At 37.6% G+C, this 27979-nt stretch overlaps 3 protein-coding genes across 3 annotated transcripts; all 3 read left to right on the forward strand.

Moving 5' to 3' along the window:
• The first annotated feature begins 2045 nt into the window (after positions 1-2045).
• ppp1r7 (protein phosphatase 1, regulatory (inhibitor) subunit 7) lies at positions 2046-6109 on the forward strand. Its single transcript, XM_056743394.1, has 10 exons — positions 2046-2202; positions 2915-3010; positions 3132-3187; positions 3260-3325; positions 3450-3580; positions 3706-3868; positions 3989-4105; positions 4180-4284; positions 4537-4623; positions 4838-6109. The coding sequence occupies exons 1-10, from the start codon at positions 2163-2165 to the stop codon at positions 5012-5014; spliced, it is 1038 nt and encodes a 345-aa protein (XP_056599372.1). The 5' UTR covers positions 2046-2162; the 3' UTR covers positions 5015-6109.
• Positions 6110-6636: 527 nt separating this feature from the next.
• ubxn7 (UBX domain protein 7) lies at positions 6637-14628 on the forward strand. Its single transcript, XM_056743132.1, has 11 exons — positions 6637-6736; positions 8338-8494; positions 8622-8689; positions 11221-11286; positions 11386-11498; positions 11588-11734; positions 11849-11939; positions 12572-12699; positions 12795-13248; positions 13338-13417; positions 13521-14628. Exons 1-11 carry the CDS (start codon positions 6667-6669, stop codon positions 13680-13682), a joined length of 1536 nt encoding a protein of 511 aa, XP_056599110.1. The 5' UTR covers positions 6637-6666; the 3' UTR covers positions 13683-14628.
• On the forward strand, positions 14166-27917 carry LOC130417007 (serotransferrin-1-like). The gene is given in 14 exon segments (XM_056742351.1): positions 14166-14173; positions 15908-15924; positions 16385-16606; positions 16750-16885; positions 16974-17026; positions 17164-17327; positions 17386-17527; positions 17617-17770; positions 18120-18223; positions 19967-20129; positions 20423-20490; positions 20611-20815; positions 22535-22677; positions 27725-27917. Coding segments are annotated over 14 exon segments (1626 nt in total). The 3' UTR covers positions 27772-27917.
• Positions 27918-27979: the final 62 nt, after the last annotated feature.

The raw sequence follows: 27979 nt of genomic DNA on the forward strand, positions 1-27979 counted from the left end.
TGTCTCTGTACTATGATGCTGACAGAAACCAGACTGATAATTGTCCACGTAGACATTTGAGTTTAAGAAGTTGGTCAGCTGAATGAAGACAACCTTTTCATTGATCTTGCATAGTTAGAAATAAAATTTATAGTACAATGCAATATTAGTCGCTTTGGACATAAAGCGTCAGCCAAATGCGTAAATGTAATATTTCAGATAATACTCATTTTAGTAGTAGCAATTAAGAAAAAAGCAATTTAAGCAATAAGGGAGCTGAATGATGAAATCTCTTAGATGGTGTGTGACACCTACAGTATCACAAGCACTGAAGCAAAATGACCTGAATCTGCATGAGTCAACATGTTCAGTCACATTTATGATATGACTGTTAGAAGACACCATTCCCTGACCCAAACCTGTTACACTGCAGCTCAAGTCAGGACAGGATCATGAAATTACCTTTGGGCAACTGACAGGAATGAAGGATTTCAGTTTATAAAAACTGAAATAAAAAGTTTATAAATACCGGACAGGGCCTGTACTGTTGCATGTGCTACACTACACACATGATCAGAAAAGAGAGGAGGCCTGTGATGAAGAAGCAGCCTGATGATGATCTCTAAACCACTTCACTTAGACTAAGCCTTATGAGATATAACTTTTGGAATACTATTTCTTAATTATTCTTAAATAAATAAAAAACACAAACATGCTTAGGCCCACATGCATTTGATTTTAAATCTCCATAGATAATAGGCAGGTATCAGTGTCATCTTTTACCTGCAGTTAAAGTCAAGAATGTTAAGTCAGTAAACAATATAGAAATAGTTTCCAAGTCTGCAATCTTCTTAAAACGAAATCTCCAGTTTTACGTTTGTGTTCTTTACATTGTCAACGTCAAAGTTTTTGCTTTTGAATTTGTGTATAATCAACCTTTAAAGACTTCAAAAAGTGTAATCGTGGATGCGCCTTTTGTGGAGAGAAATCAATAATTTATAAAACATTAAAAGCAACAAAATAGCACAACAAAATCATATTTTCCTCATCTCTGTACAACGTTTCTCTGCAGACTCAACAGATGTAAAAAGCCTTTCAGATGATGTGGACTCCTACAACTGAGAATACACAATTTAAGAAATGTTATTGAAATGGTCTCCAGACACTCTCCTCAGTATACTATGTGATCACTAATGGATATAAAACACTTTATTTTGTATTTGGGGAAAACACCATCTCATTTGCAATTACCCACTAAGAACTAAAAGTTAATTTATCAAAATATACAACTTCAGTTTACAACTGCTTTAAAATGTCATAAATATATCTGATCAGTGTTGGGTGTAACTAGTTACTAAGTAATTAGTTACTGTATTTTAATTACTTTTCCCTTGAAAAAGTAAAGTAAGGGATTACTCATATGTTTTCTGTAATTTAATTACAGTTACTTTTGATGTACTTAAACTAAATACTTGTGTTCAATAGTGTAATTGACATCAAAATTCAAAGTCTTACTTTAAAATCTGTGCTCACATTTGTAATACTTTGGTCAGTTAATAATATTATTTATTTGAATGAATTAAATAAGCCGTTTCATGTCTATCCTTGAATCACTTCCTTAATCAAGGTCGATGTAGGATATAGAAAGTAATTAGTAATGAGTAACTAAATACTTTTTGGACAGAGTAATTTGGACAGTAATCTAATTACACTATTGAATATGTAATGAGCAACTAGTAATTAATTACTTTTTCAGGGTAACTTACCCAACACTGTATCTGATGTTATATATAATATATCTGATCTGAAGTTGCCTTTGCGTCATAATCTTCAAGCAGCCGTAAAAAAAACTATGGACGTAACTTCGTCTATTGACGTAACGACCAGCCAATAGCAGCGCTGCTGATCACTAGTCTTATATCGATATACACGCCTTTCCAAACAGTGCGTGAGCATGCAATGATCCCAGACAATTTAATCAAGATATACTAAACGTACACAACAGGTGCATTTAAAGAACCGTATTATCCAGAACGTGTTTTGCGGGATTAGGTTATCTCGGATATTTCATTTGATACGAAGAACGAGCCCCTGACTCTGATTATTTAAAGTCCCAAAATACTGTTTCCTATTGGTGGATGCTGGTGTCAATAATCCAGCAAAGTGGGTGGGACTAGCGGAAAATGGCGACCTTATCTGTCGGAGAACCTCAAGAGATGGAAGGTAAAATTACTTCTCTGTTTTATGATGGTTTAATTTTATGAAAGCAGGAGAAATATGTTTTCTCAGCCTTCATACTAAAAGTGGGGTTTTGTTTTTTAATGGTTAATATTTAAGTGACCTTTTGCCATTCATTTAGACTGAAATGTGTGGTTGTTTACGTTAAACACCCAGCTAAGCAAAGTCGCTCATGTTTGAAATAACGATGAAAGCTAACTCGCTGTCTATTTTGAGTGAATTTAAATGAGAGTCGTTAGTCCAGACTTCTTTTCAGTTGTGTGTAAAGAAGTGTATGGCGTCAGTACACACACATCTTTTTGGTTAGCTAATGTAGCTCACAGGCGCACGAACCTATCAAAGTCTCACATGTTCAGATGCTTAATGAATAGGAGTGCATGTGTTTGAATGAGTAGATGTGACGGATAGAGGGTGTCTCGGTGCTTGCGTTGTTTTTTTGGATGCTTGATCAGTTTGCTAGAATGCTTGTACTGTAGGTACTGGTGGGATCAGGGTGTGTGCGAGATGGGCTTGAAAACAGCCTTATGTTAATGGTTGAAGGCTTTTAAATCGTGCTTTCAGATTAATTGGTGATACGTGACAATAATGTGTGTGCGGTCAACATGTGCATTATCATTTCATCATATTAAATTGGTGATTTATCTCATTTGGGCCAATGTGCTGTGCCTCTGTACTATATATCATCATGTATTTCTAGTGGATAGGAGAGGTGAGTCTGAAGAATCTGGTGATGATGAGACCAAAAGAAAGAGCCTCAATGGAGAGATTGAATCCCTACAAGCCCCTTCAACTGGTGAGACCACCTTGCCCATTTCATTGGCATTTTATTAAGTGACGGAAAGAAATAAAAAGATGATATTTAGTGATATTAATACATGTGATATTCTGTCTTCCACATCTCTTGGTTCTTATAGTACCAGAGGAGTCACCGGTTGACATGGACACCATAAGCTTAGACCCAGATGAAGAGGTGGGTCAGAATGAACTTTAGTTTTTGAGTTTGAGAAAATGGTTATTACTGCTATTATTTACTTTGTTTTAGGATGTGGATCTGGTTCACTGTAGAATTGGGAAGATTGAAGGTCTAGAGGTTCTTAAGAAAGCAAAGGTAAGAGTATTTTACAATAGTTTGTACACAATGCAGCTAACTGTCAGAGAAGTACATCTAGAGTACTTCATAATGGGGGGAAATTTTGCTTATTTTAAGTAATTCACTTAGTTTTTACCATCAGACAATTTCGCTCAGACAAAACCTCATCAAATGCATGGAGAACTTGGAAACCCTTGGTTCATTAATAGAACTGGACCTTTATGACAACCAGATTCGCAAACTAGAGAAGCTTGAGGCCCTAACAGAGCTCGAGTAAGTCAGATTTATGTTATTAAAACATTATTGATCGAAACTGAAGTATAGTGATATTCTCAAGAAGGTCTGTAGGGAATTCACTTTGTTAGCAGATTTTGAAAATTCTGTTGTGTGCTTTGCAGGCAGCTAGATGTATCATTCAACATGCTGAGGAAAATTGAGGGATTGGACCGTCTCACGAAAATCAAGAAGCTGTTCCTGCTTCATAATAAGATTGCAAGCATAGCCAACCTCGATCATCTGACTAGCCTTCAAATGCTCGAGCTGGGCTCTAACCGTATCAGGGTAAGAAATCAAAAGCCATACCTGCTGTCTATCTGTAATGTATCTGTAAAATGTTTTCCATAATGAATAATGAAGACACGTTTTGAAGCTTGAATTTGAAAGATGTATTTACCATTGCAGGTTATTGAAAATCTGGATTCTCTTAGTTCCTTGGAGAGTTTGTTTCTTGGCACAAATAAAATCACTCGGCTACAGAACCTTGATGGACTGCACAATCTGATGGTTCTCAGTATTCAGGTACCCCTGTTCTAAATAGGGAATATTTTTGCCAAATGTTGGTTTCAACATTAACATATATTCCTGTCTGACAGAGTAACCGCATCACAAAGTTAGAGGGACTCCAGAATCTTGTGAATCTGCGAGAGCTTTACTTGAGTCATAACGGCATTGAAGTCATAGAGGGGCTGGAGAACAATGTAAGTCCTAGATTTATGCATCATCTTTTTCTTTTATACTCGTAATTTATTCAAGACCATCCGTCAAATTTTATATATATTTTTAAACTGTCCTTATTTTCACTACCTGCTTTACTGCATCTTCACTCCACGGGGAATATCAATGTGTTCTGATCTTTCATCACATCTAGCTGTGGTTTTATTTTTAAATGTTCTAGAATATTTGGGTGTTAGAAAATGTAAGTCTTAACTCCCTCGCTTTCTTCTTTTTAGAAAAAGCTGACAACTTTGGATATTGCTGCAAACAGGATAAAAAAGATTGAAAATATTAACCACTTGACGGACTTAAAAGAATTTTGGGTAAGCTGTGAATTAGTGTAAAAGCAGTTTGTATTGGTAAATTTTTGTGTGGCATTGTATTTGTAAACTTGTATATAAATATTTTGCTACCATCCTTCAAAAGATTACTTTGTAATGCTGTTGTCATATAAATAATATATTTATGATACAATCATTGAAATTGATAGTTATACATTTTGTAGTTGTTGATGGTTGTAAATTTTCTCTCTCACAGATGAATGACAACCAGATTGATAACTGGTCAGACCTGGATGAACTCAAGAATGCCAAAGGTCTAGAGACTATCTATCTGGAGAGAAACCCCCTGCAGAAGGACCCTCAATATAGACGCAAGATCATGCTGGCACTGCCCAGTGTCAGGCAGATCGATGCCACCTTCATCCGTTTCTGACCATCCACTTCACCAGCCCTTGTGCACTCCCTCACTATCATCTGCACATTAGAAACACATCATCACTATCTTTCCCTATTTATCGCTTTTAATTGTTTTTTTTTAAATAAATCCACTCCCCGTGTTGCCATTCCATGTGCTGGCACCGTTTACTTACAAAAAGACTGTACCTATGCCATGACTTATGCTATAGCGTGAATGAATCCTTGTTGATTTGACCCTATCAAGAAAAAGCAACTTCAGGAGTTTGGGAAATTTTTACCCTTACAGACTTATCATTGTGGTTAGGTAATAATTGCATTGTAACTGACCCTTGTTCAATTTCACCCTTTATGGTTAACATCAATGCAAATTTACAGTTAGTGTATTATGTGGTAAAAAGGTCAGTGTTAACTTTCTATTCAGGTACTGAAGATAACAATTCTCTGAAATCTGGTTTAGCACTGCACACAACATGGACTGCTCTCTTGAGTAATATATAGGCAGGCTGTAATGGATGAAACTTGCATATCAGTTCTTGATATATATCGAGATATATTGTATATTTAAAAAAAAAATGCTGAAACACTGCTGCATAGAAAAAAGAAAGAAACGCTTTTTAAGTTTTTTAGCAGAACAGCCATTTTTTTGTTATGACCCTTGAATCACTCTTTTCATTAAAATTACATTTTAACAGATTAAGTCCGTTTGAAGAACAAATATCACACCACAACATCTAGAGCCATTTTAGACCAAGTCTTAATATCTACAGTCAAGGGCGAAGTTATGTCAGGAGGTCAGTATTTTTGTTAATTTTCTGACTTATTTTTTAACCTTTTTTTGTTTTTGGGCAAATCTAAAAAGGTCTATACACACACTTATCGAAAAACTGTTGTGACTGGCAGTTAGGCCATTCATACTTCGTTGCATTTTACATAGAGGGTCATCTAAATTTCACTTTGCCATTACTATATACTATAAATGGGATAAACAGTCCCATTTAAAGGGGTGAACAAAAGCGTAGGATTTCTTATCATTTGCTTGTATTTTCATTCACTTTTGCATGCTTTATTGACTGTTTCTTGAATGTACAATAAATAAAACAAAATTTACAGAGATGAGTGCTTTGATTCTTTTTCATCATTACTAATGTTTATTTTAAACTCAACTTATTTTAATACTAACATGAACGCATTTGGCTGTAGTAATTGTCTACGCGAATACTTAAAAAAAAATTCATATGCTTTTATTCAAGAACATTACAAACATACATAGAGGATCACATCACATTCAATGTTAAAAATGTTTATAATAGTAGTAAAGATCCAATGGAGAATGAATGGGAGAGAGAACAAAGTGATATCTTACAATAGATTAATAAAGAAATACGTTTCAAGAATCCTATACAATCGTTTTGCTTTTTTCCCCTAATATCTTATAAAGAGATTCTAAATAATGTCCTAATTCAATTTTAAATGATACGATGTTGGGTGTATTATTATCACTTTTTGTTTGTGTATGTGAAATTTACCATGCATGACCAATAGGCTTCCACTCGAATACTACATTACCCAGAGACCCAGTGCGGCGACGCAAAAAGGAAGCTACAGAAAAAGATCTCATTGGCGGACGACGTGCATGCGTGCAGTCGTGTTGTTGTTAGTGGCGGCAAGATGGCGACTCTCGGAGACGCATCGGCCCCGGTGGTTAATGGGTTAATACAACAGTTCACAGCCATAACTGGTAAATATTGACATTTTACATTTGTGGGGAATTATTACCCAGACTGTTTCTCTTTAGAAAAAGGGGGTGCATTTAGAATTGATGTATGTGGGAGGAATAATCGAGAGACTCACCATCAGTACTGCCCCCTCTGTCATGCAAAGGAAAGAGACTGTAACGAAAGAGAGCTGATGCTAGCTGCTATCTCCACTTGCTTTAAACAGGTTTAAATGCGAAAGAAAGAAATCAAACCATGAAATGGCTGTCACATGAGTATTTGTAAAGATATGCCGAGGTTTATGTAAAACTCTCTCAGACTAAACTTGTAACGTTGAGCATTGTATCGTTGCTTCTGTTATTCCATCAGTGCTATTCGTGTAACATCTTTATATGCAAACCACTCGAGTAAGGCAGATTATTAATGCGGTCTTCTTTTTAAAGACTGCGATGATTAAAGACGTGGGCACGTCCAAATGCTACAGGTTGGGATTTTTTGAGCCACCTCGAGCATGTTAGATAACTTCAGCAAGTGTCTGGATTATAAACCATGGTCCACAACATGGCGGTTTGTGTAGGCAGATACTAAATCAATTATCCGTTTTGTGTATGCTTCTCTGAACTCTCATCACAGTGATTCACCTTTGTGTTTGTTGGACGGGAACTGTAAATCTAACTGTTCTTTGGTGTGCACACGCTGGCTGTTTTAAAGGCTTACTTGATGGTTTGTATCGCTTGTTAGTTTCAGTTTTGTTCATCAGAAACGCAGAGCCATGTTTCGCTGCTCTCTACTTTTTTTGTAAAAGTGAAAGATGCACTGAATGTGCGCATGCGCTCTTGAGGGGTGGGAATTTGAGAATAAAAAAAACGAGCGAAAGTTGAGCGCAGCTTTTCTCTCTTCAGCACATTTGTAATCTTATGTTTGACCCTGGACAACAAAACCAGTCTTATGGGTCAATTTTTCGAAATTGATATTGTTTACACAATCTGAAAGCTGAATAAATAAGCTTTCTATTGATATATGAGTTGTTAGAATATGACAATGTCTGGTTGAGATACAACTCAGGAATCTGAGGGTAGGAAATGTACAAAATATTTTCATGGAACATGATCTTTACTTGATATCCTAATTATTTTTGTCATAATTTTGACCCGTACAATGTATTTTTGTCTTTTGCTAGAAATGTTCCTGTGCTTCTTAAGACTGGTTTTGTGATCCAGGTTCACATATTGCTGGATATCTTAAACATATTTGCAATATTTACTTAATGTTACAGTCATAAAAAACACCAACATACTAAAATACTATAAAATATACGCAAAATACGTGTTTCTTTACTTGTGAAGAAGATTTCAAAGCTTACACCTAAATCAACGTATAGTTAAAGTAAACAGTAAAACCATTGCAGGGTAAAAATTTAAGCAAATGAAGTAATTTCATAATCTTCATGTAATTTTGTTTATTTTTGATGACAGTCGTGGCTCATAAACTGCTGTGTTTTGTCATTATTGTCTTATGTAATTCAGAAGCGCTTTATAAATTATTTCAGACAGGATACTTGTGTGAGAAATCACAAAAAAAATCAGTGTGTTTCACATTATAAGTGTTCTTCATGGTTTTCCAGGTGCTACAGAAAGTGTAGGGAAGCATATGCTAGAAGCATGTAATAATAACCTAGAGATGGCAGTAACCATGTTTCTGGATGGAGGGGGGATCGCAGAGGAACCCAGCACAAGTGCCAGTTCAGCCGGGGCCTCCAGCAGCAGACTTCCACCCACAGAGTGAGTGACTCCAGATGTCCCGGTGTTGTCAAGCAGCATCAAATCCCCTTTGTGTCTGCCCCGCATCATTATGACGTTTATAAACAACACTGCAGCGTTATTCAATGTATGTTCCCCTTTCTGGCAGAGATGATGTGCGAGCACCTATTCCTCAGAAGCAAGATATTCTGGTGGAGCCCGAACCCTTGTTTGGAGGTAATCCAGTGCTCATTTTTTGGTCTCATGGTCTCTTGCAGCAAATGCCTGTTTTACATTCTACACACAAGCAGAGCAGAGTTACAGATGTGCTAAAATGTTTTGGTACCCTTACGCTCATTGAAATAATGCTTCATTCCTCCTGAAGAGTGATGAAATTAAAGGCTATTGTATCATGTATACTTGCATGCCTTGGGTATGTCATAGAATAAAGCAAAGAAGCTATATATTCTAAAATGGCCTATACACATTTATTGGTACCCCTTAGAAACGATAATTCATAATTGGACTATAGATATATTTCATATTCAAACTAAGTCGTTTCTCTAACTATTCAATCTTGTAATCAGTCATTCAGCCTATATAAACGGAGAAAAGTAGTCACTGTGCTGTTTGGTATCATTGTGTGCACCACACTGAACATGGACCAGAGAAAGCAAAGGAAAGAGATGTCTGAGGAGCTCAGAAAGAAAATAATAGACAAGCATGGTAAAGGTAAAGGCTACAAGACCATCTCCGAGGAGCTCAATGTTCCTGTGACAACAGTTGCAAATAAATGCTATTAAGAAGTTTAAGGTCCATGGAATTGTTGCCAACCTCCTTGGGCGCGGCCGCAAGAGGAATATCGACCCCAGATTGAACAGTGAACGGTAGAAAAAGAACCAAGGATAACTGCCAAAGAGATACAAGCTGAAGTCCAAGTAGAAGGTACATCAGTTTGTGATCACACCATCCTTCGCTTTACCAGTGGGCTCCATGGAAGAAGACCCAGGAGGAAAGCAATACATAAAAATGCCAGACTGGAATTTGCTAAAATTCATATTGACTAGCCACAATCCTTCTGGGAGAATGTCCTTTGGACAGATGAGTCAAAACTGGAGCTTATTGGCAAACTCCCTACCTTCAGTGAAACATGGAGGAGTCTCGGTTACGTTTTGGGGCTGCTTTGTTGCATTTGGCCCAGGGTGCTTTGAATCTGTAAAGGGCACAATGAAATCTCAAAACTATCAAGGCATTTTTGAGAGAAACGTACTGCCCACTGTCCGAAAGCTCTGTCACAGTCGCAGGATAATGACCCAAAACACAGGTAAAATCATGGATAATGGATAAGAACAAAACATTGGAATATTCTGAAGTGGCCTTCTATGAGTCCTGGTCTGAATCCTACCGAACATCTATGGAAAAAGCTGAAACTTGCAGTCTGGAGAAGGCACACATTAAAACCGAGACAGCTGGAAGAGTTTGCTCAGGAAGAGTGGGCCAAACTACCTGTTAACAGGTTCAGAAGTCTCATTGAGAGCTACAGAAAACGTTTGCTTGCAGTGATTGGCCCTAACGGTTGTGCAACAAAATATTAGGAAAAGGTCCCCTAATTTTTGGCCATGACATTTTCATTTGTTTTAATATTTATAGCAAAAATTTAAAGATTTCTTTTAAATATGGAATAAACAATGGTGGATCCCAATAACTTTTGTCAGTTTCAAGTTATTTCAGAGAAAATTGTGCATTCTTCGTTTTTTGTGGAGGGGTACCACCAAATTTGAGCATGTCTGTATATAGCAGAGCAACTGTAGCGACAAATGGACTGTCACTCTAGAAGCATCTTTACTACATAACCGATTCAAAAGTTCAGAAATCAGTTATGAACCATTGAATAACAAAATCTCAAACATTATATAACCATGCATCTACTTAATAAGTAGATAAGTTAATAATTCTAATAGTTACCCTTGTTGTAATTTAATTGTAGTTTTGAATAACATGTTAAGGGATAGTTCACCCAAAAATGAAAATTCTGTCATGAAGTACTCACTCTCTATTGCAGAGCTGTATTAAATTCTTTGTTTGGTTGAACACAGAGAAATATATTCGGATGAATGCTTGTAACCAAACGGTTCTTGGCCACCATTGACTGCCATTGTAGGAAAAATTATAATGGTAGTCAAAAGTGCCCCAAAACTGTTTGCTGTCCTACATTCTTGAAAATATATTTTTTTATTCTGATTCTGATTTTGTGTGTGCAGCAATGTTCAAAGAATAGGAAGAAGGAGGCGGGAACCGGCGAATTTTTTATAGAATAAACGAACCACAAAATGAAAGCAAAATGCCACACAAACATAGTAAAACATAACATAAAGTCCAGGCCTGGTCCTCCCTCGTCGTACACTCCGGTCACTCTTCCTTTTATGCTTCCGAGCTCCTCCGTGAGAGATGAGAGACCGGTGTAACGCGCAACCGTACGGGCCTCGGCCATTCTGTCAACGCCCTCGTCCCACTTTGCTTGTCACAGTGCTCAACAGAACAAAAAATTCTAAGCAATTTTTCCGACTATGGTAGTCCAAGAACTGTTTGGTTATAAGCGTTCTTACAAATATATTTCTCTGTGTTCATCAGAACAAAGAAATTTACACTGATAGGGAACTATCCCTTTAATATGTGTACAGGCAAAAATGTGTTCTGCTTACATGTGCTGTGTAAAACAGGTCTTACCTGTTCTCTTTATATCATCAAGTCATTTCTCTTTTTCACAGTACCAAAGAGGCGTAGACCAGCGCGATCGATCTTTGACGGATTTCGCGATTTTCAGACTGAAACCAGTGAGTAGCTGTGAGGCATGTTGATGGTACACTCTCATTCAAACATAGTCAAGACCGGTTTGTGAGCAGTTCTCTGCTGTTTCTTTGGTGTCTCTCTAGTCCGACAGGAGCAGGAGTTAAGAAACGGAAGTGCTAAGGACAAGAAGCTGAGCACTTTAGCCGATCTGTTCCGTCCCCCTATTGAACTCATGCACAAAGGCAGCTTTGAGACGGTAATTTCTATGATTTTACAAAATGTATCAAATCTAATGAATGACTAAACAGTCATGTGTATTGACTTTGAGCATCTTTCTCACCTCAGGCAAAAGACTGTGGTCAGCTTGACAACAAATGGCTGATGATCAACATTCAGAATGTTCAGGATTTTGCCTGCCAGTGTCTGAACAGAGATGTGTGGAGCAATGATGCTGTGAAAAACCTCATAAGAGATCACTTCATATTCTGGCAGGTACATTTACATAGACATAAATGCCCACCACCACTGCATTTTCTATATGTGACAAAACATGTCAATATGAGCTGTAAACTGGTGTTTGGATTGAAGCTTTGTTTTTGTTTTTAGGTGTATCACGACAGTGAGGAAGGGCAGAGGTACATTCAGTTTTACAAGCTTAACAAGTTCCCCTATATTTCTATTTTGGACCCCCGTACAGGTAAGGGACACAAGGCCGTGCGATGGCCCTAATGCATTTACTTTTGTGATTGAGCCACAGCAGATTTTGTCTCGTGACAATGTGTTCAGTGTTGCTAGATTGGTGGACAATTTCCAGCGCAAAGGCTCACTGAAACACGCCCACCTCAATAAAAACCAGCCTGTTAAAATAATGTGATAGAAATGTATTCCAATGTCAATCAACAATGATAATGACCATTTTATATCCTAAAACAAAGAATGACAATTATATACTCTATTATACTATATTATAGTATTATACTATACTTATACTCTAATATATATTACATAACAAATAATGTTAAATTTTGCAAGTCCAGCAGCTGACAAGGACGAGTATGCCAGAGCACAGTCTGTACAGTCTATGGTGTGCTGATGATGAACAGAACTAGTATAATCCCATATTTAGTTTTATTAATTATTATTGTCATATTTATAAAGTCTTTGAGTCGTCTGTCACCACATTGTGAGATTTATGTTACTCTCCCATTACCGTCCAACATATACTTATTTGGGCCCCTTAAGTTTTGCGATCACTTCAATTTTACTTTATGTATAGTTTATTATGTCTTTGTATTCATTTGCTTTTTACATTTTTGTTGAAAAATACAGGACAAAAAATGGTTGAGTTGAACCAGTTAGATGTGTCCTCATTCCTGGATCAGGTCACAGGCTTCCTGTCAGAGCATGGGCAGCTGGACGGGCAATCCAGTCAACCTCCTGCCAAACGTGCTCGTTCTGTAAGTATAAGTTGAAGGATCCAGAAAGTTCAAGGCGTTCATGAAGGCATTTAATTATATCTTAATATTAATGTTTTTTTTAATCTATTTTACAGGAGAGTTTAATAGATGCCAGTGAAGACAGTCAGTTAGAGGCAGCTATCCGGGCATCTCTTCAAGAAACACACTACGAGTCTTCCCAGGACAAGGCTGAGTCACGCTCTGATGATGATTCAGATGCAGAGCCTTTCTCTGATAGCGAAGGTCTAATCTCAGTAGATGGCTCGGGAGGGGAGGAATCTTTAGATGGACAGGTCTCCAAAGATGTTGCTCCTCCCATAGCCCAACCCATTAGAGCAGACAGTCCTCCCCATCACAGGAAGTCCCTGCACAAAGAGTTGGGCTGCAGGAAAGAGGAGAGCAAAAAGAACCACATAGAGCCGGCGGGACATAGCCACAGACAGTCAGGACAAACAGAGTCCCAGCATCAGCTTGTAGAGAACCACAGATCCATATCACACCAGCCCTCAGAGCCTGCTGGCACCAGCACAGCAGAACCAGATGACAATGGTATACAACATTTTTTTTGGCTTTCGTTTAAACCTGAAACATGTATTTTGTTTGTAATTCTCGCATGAATAAAATGACTACGTCTGCAGGTCCAAAAGCCCGCTTGATGCTGCGATACCCGGATGGCCAGAGGGAACAGATAGCACTGTCTGCTAAAGCTAATCTTATGGTGGGCATCCTTCTACTGTTTTATAGTTTGTTGTATTTCTCAGTATTCAGTAAAGTGCAGTGGTCTGATGTATGAAATATGAATTCTTTTTTGTCTTTTGTAGGCATTGGTGAGACATGTTCAGTCTAAAGGGTTCCCCAATGAGCGCTTTGAACTTGTCACCAACTTTCCCCGTCGAAGACTTACTCACTTGGACTATGACATCACATTGCAAGAAGCAGGACTATGTCCGCAGGAGACTGTGTTTGTGCAAGAGAGGAATTAGCCCCTCCCCTTGTATATAAGCCAAACCCCTCCTATCCTGTCACTTGTGCCCTAGAAAGACTGAATTGACTGTGCCCTGTTACCACTTTTTTTTTAATAAGTCCTGGTTACATGGAACAGTTTGTAGTTCATAGGGCCACCCCAAGCTCCATTTATATACATATTTATTTTACAAAGAAATCGGCACATCCCATCCTGTTTGGGTCTAACTCTTTATTTCATTGTCACACTCACATTGAAAGAGCTAACGTTTAGAAAAGATGTGGAATAGAAATACTCAAAAGGTTTCTGATGGTTTATAGGTTTGTAAGGAATGCTATTCTGATGGCTTATCATGTTTATGCAAAGTTTCTTTGTTCCAAAATTGCTGAAGTTCCTGTTAACAGAATCAGCTAAGCAAAGGGGTCCTATTGTTCACAGGCTCGGGGGATGAACGGGTGGGTGTTCATTTTTTAGAGGTACACCATCAAAAATCTCAACTGCAATGTGCAGGTAAGGAGTGGAGTGACATTTAGCTATAGTAAGTTTCTGTCTCCTTTTTTATATACTGCATCATTTCCACAAAAACTCATTCTCAAATATAATCATTGAAACAAAAGGGACGACTTGCCTACTTGAGTAATTTACTGAAGTAATTTTTCTATGACTTTTTCTCTGTTTTGTGACTTGGTTCTTGTTAAGAAATGTCATGGATTTCAGAATATAAAATAGCTTTTTCAAATCTTCTCCTTATTTAGAAACTCCCTTTAAACTGGAGAGGAAAGTCAAGAAAACTGTGCAATTTGCCTGGAGCAGAAAACCGCTATACATTAAAATATGATATACGGAATACCTTGAGAATTGTCAAAAGAGAAAAGCATCAATGCACCCTGATCACAGATTTGTGATATAAGGACAATGTTAATCAAGATGTAGATCAATAAGACAGCCGCTATCAAATCATAAGAAACATCCTTCATGGTGTGTACTTCACAAGCAAATTCCTGACAGCCTCTGATCTCAATGAATGACCATCCTGATTTTTCTCCAAAGTATTCCAGAACTTTGATGATGATGATGTTGTTCTGTACCTGTAGGTCTAGAAGCGTACCCAAATAATGTGACTTTCGTTCATAGAAAATGATGGTGAAGTATCAGGCCCACATTACTTTGGTGTTTTAAAGGTCTAAAGTACCACTTTAAACAGATAGTTCATCCCAAAATGAAAATTCTGTCTCAATTACTCTCTAGTTTTTCCAAACCTGTAATTATTTCTTTGTTCGGTCGATAAAAAGAGAAAGAGATTTGGACGAATGCTTGTAACCAAACAGTTCTTGAACCCCATTGACTATCATAGTAGGAAAAATGGCAATGGTAGTCGAAATTGCTCTAGAACTGTTTGCTGTACTACATTCTTCATAAAATCTTCTTTTGTGTTCAACAGAACAAAAAATTATTTGTTCTACTATGGTAGTCAAAAGGGTTCGAGAACTGTTTACAAGGATTATTTCAAATATCTTTTACTGTGTTCATTCAGAACAACTAGAAGGTGAGTAGATGATGAAAGAACATTCACTTTTGGGTTAAAATATTTGTTTCTTGAAATCAATCTCTTCTTTCACAGTTCCCATGGCCAAATAGCTTAAAACTGCAAAATAATAATAAATACTTTGGATGCACAAACCCAACCCGTAACTGTCATCCTAAACTTAACAATAGTTGAAATATTTTTTTTGTTTAATATTGAGGTACATGCAGTGGCTCATTGAGTAGATGGATTTCATTTTCAATCAAATCTAGGTCTTGAAAGATAGATACTACTATAAAACAACATTTACTTCCTATAAAATTGTGCAACTGAGGCTAAGTTAAATATCTGCAGCTGCCCAAATATCAAGTCAGGTCACTCAACCGGCGGTGGAAAGCACAGCGTTTGCTCATAAGACTACATAGTGCCAGCACTGCTCATTCTTGGCAATGTAAAGTCAGATTAAAAGGGGGATTTTACATTCACCAGTGTAGTAGCTTGCTATCAACCAGCAGAGAACATTTACAACGTTCAAACTCCAATCTTTAACACCCTTAAAAAACAATGCTAAATGTTTTATTATCAAATTCATGTTAAAATATTTATAGAAAATATTTATATACATGCGAAAATGACCTTTGACCCTTCACATTGTGGCCCAGTATCCCTGGAAATATATTACACAGTGTTTGCTAAAAGCTTGTCTGTTATTCTGTCAGGTGGCAGTCTGTCAGAGGTCAGAGTTCTTTAGATTTTGCTATACGGACAGTTCAGACAGATAAAGTCACATTCTGCTGAAACTGCACTGACACATTTATAATTCATATAGCTTGAATAAAATAATGTAAAACCTGTGACTCTCCAGAGAATAAGTCGGTTTGAAGATTGGATGGATTGTATCTGTTCAAACAAGCTCACATCACTTCCCACAATCTAAACAATTCAGTTTGAAGGTTTTGAAACAAACATGTCCAACTGTATAGCATATTTCTCATAATCGCCCCTTACTTTTGTCAATAGTCTACTTTGATTGACTCTAAAGTTAAAGCCATGCTAAAGAACCTGCATGCAGATTTTTTGTGAGTTTTATTCATTCATTCATTATTCATTTTTAATAATCTATTTTTTCAGTTACACCAGAGTTTGATAAATAGAAATCAAAACCTCTATGCATTGTTGATATCAAAATGATTAAGTTTTGCAAGTATATTGTTTTATCATTTTAACAGGACAAGAACCATGTTATGCTGTTGCTGTGGTAAAGAAAGACACTCACTTCACTACCAAAGATCTCAAAGGGAAGAAGTCCTGTCACAGTTGTTATAAAATGTCTGGAGGCTGGAATCTTCCCATCGGCAGACTGATCAGGGAAAATAAACTGATTTGGGAAGGTGTTGATGACAAATCGCTTGAAAAAGGTGAATGTTGTCTTATTCAGAAATAAATTATTGATTAGGAAAAATGTGTTTTTTGCCTGTGTGAGGTGTTTTGTAATTGATGTATCACTAAGATAACAGGACATGAGGCTGAATCTATTATATTGCTTGATTTATTTCTGCAGCTGTGTCAGAGTTCTTCTCAGCCAGTTGTGTTCCTGGAATATCAAGAGCTCACTATCCAAATCTTTGTAAAGCCTGCAATGGTGACTGCTCCTGCACACCCAATGAAAACTACTATGGTGATGAAGGAGCCATTCGGTAAAATTAAAACTAGTACATTATCACATTTACATTGACTCTTTCCATTTTAAAATCAACAATATTATAAACTCGTACTCCTCTCCAGGTGCCTGAAGAATGGTGGAGAGGTTGCCTTTGTTTGTCAAAATAAGATCCCAGGTGAGTATTTCCTAAAGGTGTAAATGAAATAGAGATTATTGACATAGAAACTGTCAAGAGCTATATATGATTCAGTGTTTATATGATTCTACGTTTTTTTTGTGTGTAAAAAGCAAATTTGTTTTTGAAACTTTAAGTGGATGGGAAACCGGATTATGAGCTGTTGTGCTTGGACGACACCAGGAAAAGTGTTGATGACTACAAAAGCTGCCACCTTGGTAAAGAGCCTGGCCATGCTGTCATCAGCCGCAAGGATCCTGATTTATCAAAACGGATTTATAATCTCCTTAGTCAACTTCCGGTATGCCATTTAAATTAAGGATTTAGTTTTGTTTATTGTTATGATGTTTGCTCAACAGGCATCAGATCTTTTCTCATCTGAGGGAGGTAAAGATCTGATGTTCTCAGACTCTGCATCTGGACTGATCAGGCTACCAGAAATCACTGACTCTTTTCACTTCTTGAAAAAAGATTATTATGACATCATGTTTGCGCTTAGAGGTGATAAAACCACTGAAATTACAAATATCCATTTAATATTTTCTCCATTATGTATTTTATGAAACTTATATACAATTATTTTTCTTCAGGTGACCCTTTGTTAGCTAAAGATTCGTCTCGACGTGTTCGGTGGTGTTATGTTGGCCATGCAGAAAGAGCCAAGTGTGACAGCTTACAGATTTCTGATATCGAGTGTCTGATGGCATCTTCAGTGGATGAATGCATCTCAAAAGTCATGGTATGGTCAGATCAAATTGACCTTTGTTCCTTACACTGGCTCACATTAAAGAAAAGACATCAGACATGTACAACAGAATACAAGGGGCCACATCCAACTGAAGCCATAGCTTTCCTTATCTGTTTTATTTTTCCTTTTCACGGCGTGTTCTCAAGAAATATCTGCGTACACACAAAACCTCTAAACGTAGTGATGTCCGGTGAAATCTCTTGAACCGGTTCTTTTCAATCGGACTGAATCGTTCTAAACAGTTTGTGTCTCAACTATGCACTTAATCACAAATTACTTGAATTACTCACTTTCTGCCGTGTCTGACAGTCACTCTGACTCTAAATAAACCATTTTATTGCTTAGTTACTCCAGTACTGGACTTAAGTGGGGCGAAGACAGAACTGATGAGAACGAGCAGCAGCTGAGACTGAGTGGTTCAGGTTCTTTCGGACACATGATACTGCGCAGTATGTTTGTATTTTTTAAAGCGGATAAAAAGTTTGTAAGTCAGACATTTTATCAAACATCAGGTGTGATAATATAAATCACATTTTTAATTGGTTTAGGACTTTATTACTGCCTTATCACTGTATGTAAAACAATCTGCAGCGCCGTTTAGGTTCTTGACACTGCTAGAGCGGTTCTCCTTCTCGAGCTAAAAGCTTTCAGAAAACCAGAACACTGAACCAGAGCTGTTTCGGATACATCCGACTGAGAAGCGACTAGCTGATAATAGGATTCGTGATTCACTTCAACTCTACAGAACAGTTTTGACAACTGATGCTGTATGGAGAGCCATTTTGTCATTTAACATTTGAGGTTTACTAGTATCTATTTTTAGGCTACTAGTACTTATTGTTTAGTTACTAGTAACTATTCCATTAGATACTAGTACCTAAATATTAGATACTAGTGCTTACTTATTAGATACTAGTACTTATTCATTAGATACTAGTACCTAAAATTTGATAATAGTGCTTATTTATTAGATACTAATACTTATTCAATAGATACTAGTTATTAATCATTAGATACTAGTACTTATTCATAACATACTAGTAACTTTTTAGATCAAAGATATCCTGAACATAATAGAAACTAGTTTAAGCTTATACTCGGTATGCAAATTATATGTTGAATATTAATAAGACAACGTAATATGTAAGGGAGATTGGGCCGGAGAGTAAGAAAGAAGATGCAAATTGGAGGTTCTCGAGCAAATACAGAGAAAATGAAGCTTTATTGAAAGAAAATTAATTTGTGTTTAGTAACCTTAAGAAGAATTGAGGGCATGCTGGGTAGCAAAAAGATGAATGTTCATGCACAAATAGATAAGAGCGGCATCGGATTGCGGTAATGAGGCGACCCAAAGCCGATGTAACGGAGAGCTGGTTATGTTATATGCCTGGCCGATATTTATTCGATGTGTTTGGTAGGGGGCCCGAAGTCCCGCTTTTAGGCCGACGTCGGCCAAACGTACGTGTGCTATCTGGGTTTCGTCCCCGCTCTCCTCCATGTATAGGACTAAATCCACGAGGCTGAATCCAGCTTCTTATTCGCAGTTTCTTATTGACGCTATCCGTTCCACCTTAAAAATGCGAAGCATCCGCTTTTCCAGTTTCTTATTCACACTTAGCTTAGGGCCCATCTCGCCTTTCTCTTCTTTTACTTACTTTTTTTTTACTTTTTGTGTGTGTGTGAGAGAGAGCAGCGAGGATGGGCTGCTGCTTGCTGTCTGAGTCAAAACATACTGAATGCCCCTTGAGATGACAGTGAACTTCACGTGGAACCTCCATCACCCACTCCCCTTACCATTCTCAATATAACTTTGATAGAACAGTTTTTTAGGTAGCCTATCTCCACCATGAATATTAATCACATCCAATGGTACCTACATGTTTGAAAGTGCAATATTCTAGTGCAGAGCATGAAATACGGTTTATACATAATGAAGTCAATTATGTGTATATTTGTAAAAAGCATAGTATACACAGTTTTGTCATACTTTGCATAATAAATGATATTGGGACACATTCTCTGCTAAAGTCTCCAAATCGTTTAAATATAATCATATTTTTGTTGGAATGGTTTGAAGCACACAATTTTAAAGAATTTCACTGGAACATGGTATTGAGATTTTCTTATTGGAATAAATGGGCCTTATGCCATGGGATGTAATTTCAGAAAGAACAGGTAATACTGTTTGTTCAATTTTGCAGAAAATTTCTTCAGTGAAGGCTGTGCTCCTGGTGCTCAACTTGACTCAAACATGTGTAAACTGTGTAAAGGCAGTGGGAAGAGTGTGGGAGGAGAGGGGAGCAAGTGCAAAGCCTCTTCTGAGGAGATGTTTTATGGCTATGATGGAGCCTTCAGGTACTAGAAAATACTAACCTGTACATTACATACAGTGTAAAAAGTAACTTAAAAACACAAAAAAATGAGTTGCCTTGGTTTGAGTCAATGCACCCTAATAATATTAGTAAACTAAACAAGAAATTCAGTGAGCTAATATTTATAAGTTGAATACCTTAAAATTTTAGGGCAACTAGAATTTTTTTTTTAATTGAACCAAAACCTGTCGTTTACAGTGCACACATGGAAATGCAGTCATTTGCTGATGAATTTTTGTTTTCTGCAGTTGTTTTTTATATCACATCTGTTTGTAGGTGTCTTGTAGAAGGAGGAGGTGATGTCGCGTTTATCAAGCACAGCATTGTTGCAAGTTACACAGATGGTTAGTGTGTCTTATGATTATTTATGAAGGATTTATATCCTTTAGTCACACCTTTAAAATATTATATTCCTAATAGGCCTGTTTTACTAAGATACTTACTTCACCGTTATATCTGCTTAGGTCATGGACCAGATTGGGCCAAGGATCTAAAGTCAGAAGATTTTGAATTGATTTGTCCAGACTTTCCAAATGAATAAAAAAAAATAGATCAATTTAAAGCTTGTCACTGGGCTCTTGTGCCCGCTCATGCTGTTATGACCCGTCCAGATGTTCACGAGGATGTAGTCCGCGTCCTGAACGTTGCTCAGGTAAATTCTGCTATTCTGTATAGATTATGTTTCAGTTTTGGGGTTAGTTTTACAGTTTTGTTGACACTGACATCAATCAAATAAATAAAAAGCAAGACTCTACAACAATATTTGATATTATGCAGCTTGACCATAGTTTTTTAAAGAATCATGTAACAAGTACCGTGTAGTGTATTTCGGGGAAACAGTATTATTTAAACACTATTCTTCATCGAATATGTAAGAATTATCATGAGCTTTGATCACAATTATAAGTAATATATTCTCCACCACCCTTAGTAAGGGAAACAAATATCAACCCAAATTGGGATGAATTTAATTAATAATGATCAATTATAATTATCTGGATCAAATTCATGATTTGGGGAAATCACTTAGCATTACGAGCAGGTAGCAAGAATCGGCATGTTTAGGGACTCCGGATTATGAGCATGAACTACAAACAACATCACGTGTGAAACAAAACAGGACTTTATTTCCTAGACTAGACACATACTAATCTAACATACACACACATTCAGTTAAACATTGGAAGAAGGTTGAAGTTGAAGCAGAGAGAAGAACAGAGTTTGGATTTATGGCAGTATATGATATTCAGAAGATCAATAGCCTGAACTAAACATTAGTATGTTTTTGTAAGGCACCTTTGTTAAAAGGATTAATAATGCCCTATGCATCCATTAATGAGACTAAGTTTGATACTTGCACGTCTTGCACATCAAAAGAAAGAAAGTGTCCTGATGCAGTTTCTTAAGGCTCCAGGTGATCTTGGCTGAAAGTGATCAGAGAGAACCAGTTTTATGCAGAGGATCTGTATCTATAAAGACGAGGCCACAGCCTGGCACAAACTTATTGGTTAAAGGTGAAGTCTTCTTCTAGTCCATCCTTGGAGATGCAGAACGCAAGGAGAGACAGAACGAACCCTCCCAACCTGCAAACCTGAAGAACAACTCCTAAAACCCTGACACAAGAGAACCAAAGACTCTTCTCGTGATGTCTTTTAAACTGTAAGGATGTCACATCCTACAGACGTGACTGGTCCAATCAGGGGATGGCAACTTTGGAGGGAAAGTTAATTGTCTTTGTCTCTCAGATGGTGTTTTGCATGCGAGAGCTGATTGGATGTTCACTTAGAAGACTTCTAAGAGTTAAAAACTAATATGAAAAGAGTTACCAAAACACAACAAACATAAACATAAAGGACTTAACAAATGTAGCTCAGAGACACCATACATGATCTAAATATCATCTTGGTTAAATGAGTTACTACAAATCTAATAATTCCAGTAGTTAAACACACATTTATGGATACTTTGGATTAATTTTTAAAACAGACATGAACATTAATACATGGAAATGTTATAAATGAATATATGTATTGTATACATACTTCTGTCCCCAAAGTGAGTAAAGAGAGTTCAGCTCCCTACATTCCATTCGGTCGTAAAATACTCTATCTCGATGGATTGGTGTGAGTTGCGATGGTCACCAGAGATCTTGTTCTGCTCTTGGTGTAAATTGCGGATTGGGGGTTGACCCCCAAGCGACTAGCTTGCTGGTGGGGTGAGGGCTGTTGTTGTAATATTTAAGAAATTGAATTAGTTATGCGTGTCTGATCGGTCTCAGGTACTACAACCGTATCCATAGCAACTCATGTAGTGAACAGCTCATGTAAATTCTTGTGTGAATTCTCTCACTTTTATTTCAGAGTAAAATTGATTATGGTCTATTTACAGTAAGTCACCTGGTGGTAGAAACCTCATGTTTTCTGATTCTACTAAATGTCTTCAAGAGATTAAAGTACCCACCAAGGAGTTCCTGACTAAAGAATATGTGGACATAATTGAAAGTAATTACAAGACTGACAACGATGTACCAGGTAAAGTATCTATAATATGAACACGTAGGGCCCTATTTTCACGATCTAAGCTCATGGTTTAAAGAGCACGGACAGGTGTACTCAGGATATGTCCGAATCCACTATTGCTAATTTAACGACGGGAAAACGGTCGGCGCATAAACGGGTTGACCCGATCCTCTGAATGAGTTATGGGTGTTTTGGGGCGTAACGTGCAGTAAACCAATCAGAGTCTCATCTCTTATTCTCTTTGAGAGCCAATTGCGCTCGCGCCATGCGGATTCGCTACTTACACGGCTGAATTTTCTTCTAATGCGCTCTTTATTTAAACAAAAAATATATTTTTTCAGTTCCTCAAAATGGCAACGTGCCAACAAGGCGACTGAGCATACCTCATGCATAGACAACACGCCTATGTGCCCACGAATGCATTTGCTCTTTAAACAACGTGGCGCAGGACTCAACTCAACTTTATTTTATTTATATAGCGCTTTTTACAATTTTCATTGTTACAAAGCAGCTGTACATGAGACACATTTAATACAAGTATGAATTCTAAAGCAGCCCCCCCGGCCAGGCAGATAGTGCAAAACAATATGCAAACGGTGGTGAGGAACCCAAAACTCCCATCGAGAAAAAAAACCTCAGGAGAACCCAGGCCCAACCAGGGGATTCCAGTTCCCCTCTGGCAAAAGCTGCTGCCTCTGCACAAGCTCATCAGTGCTTGCACAACAAGGCTTAATAAAAATATAAAAATTAAAGATTATCATTAACAATCTAATAGCATTTGAAATGTTGTAGAAAAAAACAAAGTTGTCGCGTCCTTTATCCAGCTCTATCCTCTTAGCACTTGTCAGGTCACCGCTTCCCATTCTCAGCTCTGCCATCAGGTCTGGGCATGAACTGCATCCTGCGGTAACCTTGGAACAAAGAGACAAGACTGGCTGAGAGTAGAGTACTGTTCTGCACTCTTTGATGCAACAAGTACATCATTTGTTGTTGGATGTGTTCCTGGTTCCGGTTGATCTAAATAATGCAGCCTAAATCCTCTGAGGATTAATATTATGGAGGTGTAGTGTATGCAAGATTAAAAAGATGAGTCTTTAGTCTAGATTTAAACTGACAGAGTGTGTCTGCCTCCCGGACCGTGCAGGGAAGAATATTCCAAAGTTTAGGCGCTAGATAAGAAAAGGATCTACCACCTGCACTTGATTTTGAAATTCTAGGTATTACCAACTGACAGGACCCCTTAGAGCGTAATGTACGTGGTGGTCTGTAATACAATAGAAGTTCATTCAAATACTGCGGCGCTAGACCATGTAGGGCTTTATAGGTAATAAGCAAGATCTTAAAGTTAATGCGATGCTTTATAGGTAACCAGTGCAAGGTTGACAGAACCGGGGTTATATGCTCATACTTTTTTGTACGTGTAAGAACTCGAGCTGCCGCGTTTTGAACCAGTTGCAGTTTTTGTAATAGGCCCGCAGGGCAACCACCTAGAAGTGCATTACAGTAATCTAGTCTTGATGTCATGAATGCATGAATTAATTTCTCTGCATCTGACAGTGACAGCATATGACGTAATTTAGATATATTCTTAAGATGGAAAAATGCAATTTTACAGGTGTTTGCGACATGGCTTTCAAATGAGAGAGTACTGTCAAATACAACGCCAAGATTCTTAGCTGATGACGAGGATTTTATGGAGCAACCGTCAATCGTTAAGCAGTATTCTTGGTTGTTACGCATAGCAGTTTTCGGTCCAGTAAGTAACACTTCTGTTTTGTCCGAGTTTAGTAGTAAAAAATTGTTACTCATCCACATTTTTAAGTCAACTATGCAATCCTTTATTCGATGAAACTGCTGGGTTTCATGAGGCATCGAGGAAATATAAAGTTGAGTATCATCAGCATAACAGTGAAAGCTAATTCCGTGTCGCTTTATTATATCTCCTAGAGGTAGCATGTATAATGCGAAGAGCAGGGGTCCCAAGACTGAGCCCTGTGGTACACCGTACTGGACTTGTGATTTGCGGGACACCTCATTGTTTATTGCTACAAATTGAAAACGGTCGGATAAATAAGACTTAAACCATTTCAATGCTATTCCGTTAATGCCTACGTAATTTTCGAGTCTATGTAGAAGTATGCTGTGGTCCATGGTGTCAAATGCAGCACTGAGGTCTAGCAGCACCAATAACGAAATACAGCCACGGTCAGACGCTAAAAGCAGATCATTTGTAACTCTGATCAAAGCAGTCTCTGTACTGTGACATGCTCGAAATCCAGACTGGAATTCATCATTAATGTCATTCCTTTGGAGGAAGGAGCATAATTGAGTTGAAACTACTTTTTCCAGAACTTTAGATATAAAAGGTAAATTCGATATAGGCCTGTAATTCCCTAGTTCTTTGGGGTCGAGTTTGGTTTTTTTTAAAAGAGGCCTTATAACAGCCACCTTAAATGCTTTAGGCACATGTCCTAATGTCAGAGATGAGTTAATAATACTAAGAAGAGGATCTATAATTTCGGGGAGCATTTCTTTCAGTAGTTTTGTAGGTATAGGGTCTAGCATGCATGTTGATGATTTAGATGATTTAATGATTTTAGACAGTTCATCGTGATCTACTGTAGAAAATAATTGCAATTTCTCCTTAGGGGTGCTGTAGTTAGTTTGTTCAGCGGATTTCACAACAGGTTGCATTGTTATAATTTTTTCTCTTATATCTTGGATTTTACTTGTGAAGTAGTTCATAAATTCATCACTGTTATGCTGATAATCAGAATCTGACGTCGATGACGACTTATTTTTTGTTAATTTAGCCACGGTGTTAAATAAGAACCTAGGGTTGTGATGGTTTTCCTCTATTAGTGTTGAAAAGTAGGCGGATCTAGACGTTTTTATTGCATTCCTGTAATTTCGAGTACTATCCTTCCATGCTATACGAAATACCTCTAAATTAGTTTTCTTAAAGTTGCGCTCCATTTTACGGGATGCTTTTTTTAGAGTCTGAGTGTGTTCATTATACCACGGTGTTGGGCTGCTATTTTTAATTTTCTTTAAACGCAGAGGAGCAACTGTGTCTAATATTTCCGAGAAAGTAGAGTTAAAATGTTCAATAGTAGTGTCAAAATCGTCAACGTTATTACTCATGCTGGATATTTTAGACAATTCAGGCAGATTATCGAGAAACGCATCTTTGGTAGTTGAAGTAATCGTTCTACCATATTTGTAACAAGGAGTTTGATTTGCAGCCGTAGGCCATTGAAGCAAACATAATATCAGATAATGATCCGAAATATCTTCACTCTGCTGAACGATTTTAACATCGTCCACATTTATACCATAAGAAAGTATTAAATCTAAAGTATGATTACGAAGGTGAGTGGGTCCTGACACATGTTGACTAACGCCCATGGAGTTAAGAGTGTCTTTGAAAGCCAGTCCCAAGGCATCTGTATCATTGTCTACATGGATATTAAAGTCACCGACGACAAGGACTCTATCTGCGGCCAGTACTAGTTCTGATAAGAACCCACCAAAATCTTTAATAAAATCTGTGTGGTGCCCTGGAGGCCTATATACAATAGCTAGAATAAATTTTAAAAATGTTTTGTCCTTAGTATTAGGTGTCGATACGTGAAGTACCATGACTTCGAAAGAACTGTACTTAAAATTAGACTTCTGAGAGGTAATAAAAGAATTCTTGTAAAGTGCAGCGACACCTCCCCCTCTACCTTTTAGACGAGGCTCGTGTTTATAGTAATAATCATGGGGAACGGATTCATTTAGAGTAATAAAATCATCTGGCTTTAGCCATGTTTCTGTCAAACAAAGCATGTCTATTTTATGATCGATTATCAAATCGTTAACAAAAAGTGCTTTATTTGAGAGAGATCTAATATTAAGCAATCCGAGTCGTAACAGCTGATTATCTGTATTTTGTTCATGTTTGATTTGTTTAACGTTTATTAAATTACTTTCAAGAGGTTTACGCAATATCTTATGTTTGCTAATCCGGGGGACAGACACAGTCTCTATTTTATGTTGTTTGTAAGAAGGGATTATTACATGTTGTATATTTTGTGTATTCTGTAACGCGAGACGGCAAGCAGACAGTTGGTTAAGCCATTCTGTCTCCTTCCTGACCTGGGCCCTAGGTAGTCAGACTTTAGCATTATTAAGACTGTGTGCCAAATTTCTAGAGAGGAGGGATGGAGACCATCTCGTTTCAACAGGTCAGGTCTGCCCTCAAAACTCTTCCAGTTATTTATAAAATCTATATTATTCTGCAGGCACCACTCAGACAACCAGCCATTTAGTGATGATAATCTGCTATAAATCTCATCACCACGGTAAGCAGTAAGGGGGCCAGAGAATATTACAGTGTCTGACATCGTTTTTGCGAGCTCACACACCTCTTTAATATTATCTTTAGTGATCTCCGATTGACGGAGTCTAACATCATTTGTGCCGACATGAATAACAATCTTACTGTATTTACGATTAGCCTTAGCCAGCACATTTAAATTTGACTTGATGTCAGGCGCTCTGGCTCCCGGTAAACATTTGACTATTGTGGCTGGTGTCTCTATGTTAACGTTCCGGACAATAGAATCACCGATCACTAGGGCACTTTCAGCAGGTTTCTCAGTCGGTGCGTCACTGAGCGGGGCAAACCTGTTCGAGACTTTAATCGGAACGGTTGAGTGATGTTTTGTCCTGCGACTATGCCGTCTCACCGTCACAAAGTTTCCCTGCTGCAGGGGATTTTCAACAGGACGGGGAAATGAGAACTGCGTCGGGGGAACTAGCAAAAAAACTTGCGCTGCGCCTTGCGCCGGGTGTACAATAGGCCCCCTAAAGTCTATAAAATTGCAAATTTAAAGTAAAATGCTAATAAACTTGGCTATAAGTGTGATGCTCTTATGATGAGATTTTAATGCTTGAGAACTCCTACGTAAAACAGCTTTTTATCAGATGAAAAGAATAAGTTATATTTTGATACATTTATGGATATTGCAAGGACGTTTGATTGTAATACATGTTAATATGTTTCTCTTTACAGAGCTGGTGCATGCATGCTCTTTAAATAACTATGTAGCAGAAGAATAAGTTCCATACAGATACACAACAAACGCTGACCATTAGAGCTTCATTTGATGTTTTGTTCCACCCCTTCCTAAGGAACTAGATCAAAGGACCACTGGATTTCTGCTTTTTAAGTTGTATGTTGCTATTAAACAAAATCATCAACAAAATGTTGATGTGTTGCAATATTGTTTCTATAAGTAGGAATCCAAAGAGCTAAGATTCATAAAAG

The sequence above is a fragment of the Triplophysa dalaica genome, chromosome 3 (genome assembly GCF_015846415.1).
Source record: "Triplophysa dalaica isolate WHDGS20190420 chromosome 3, ASM1584641v1, whole genome shotgun sequence".
NCBI lineage: Eukaryota > Metazoa > Chordata > Actinopteri > Cypriniformes > Nemacheilidae > Triplophysa > Triplophysa dalaica.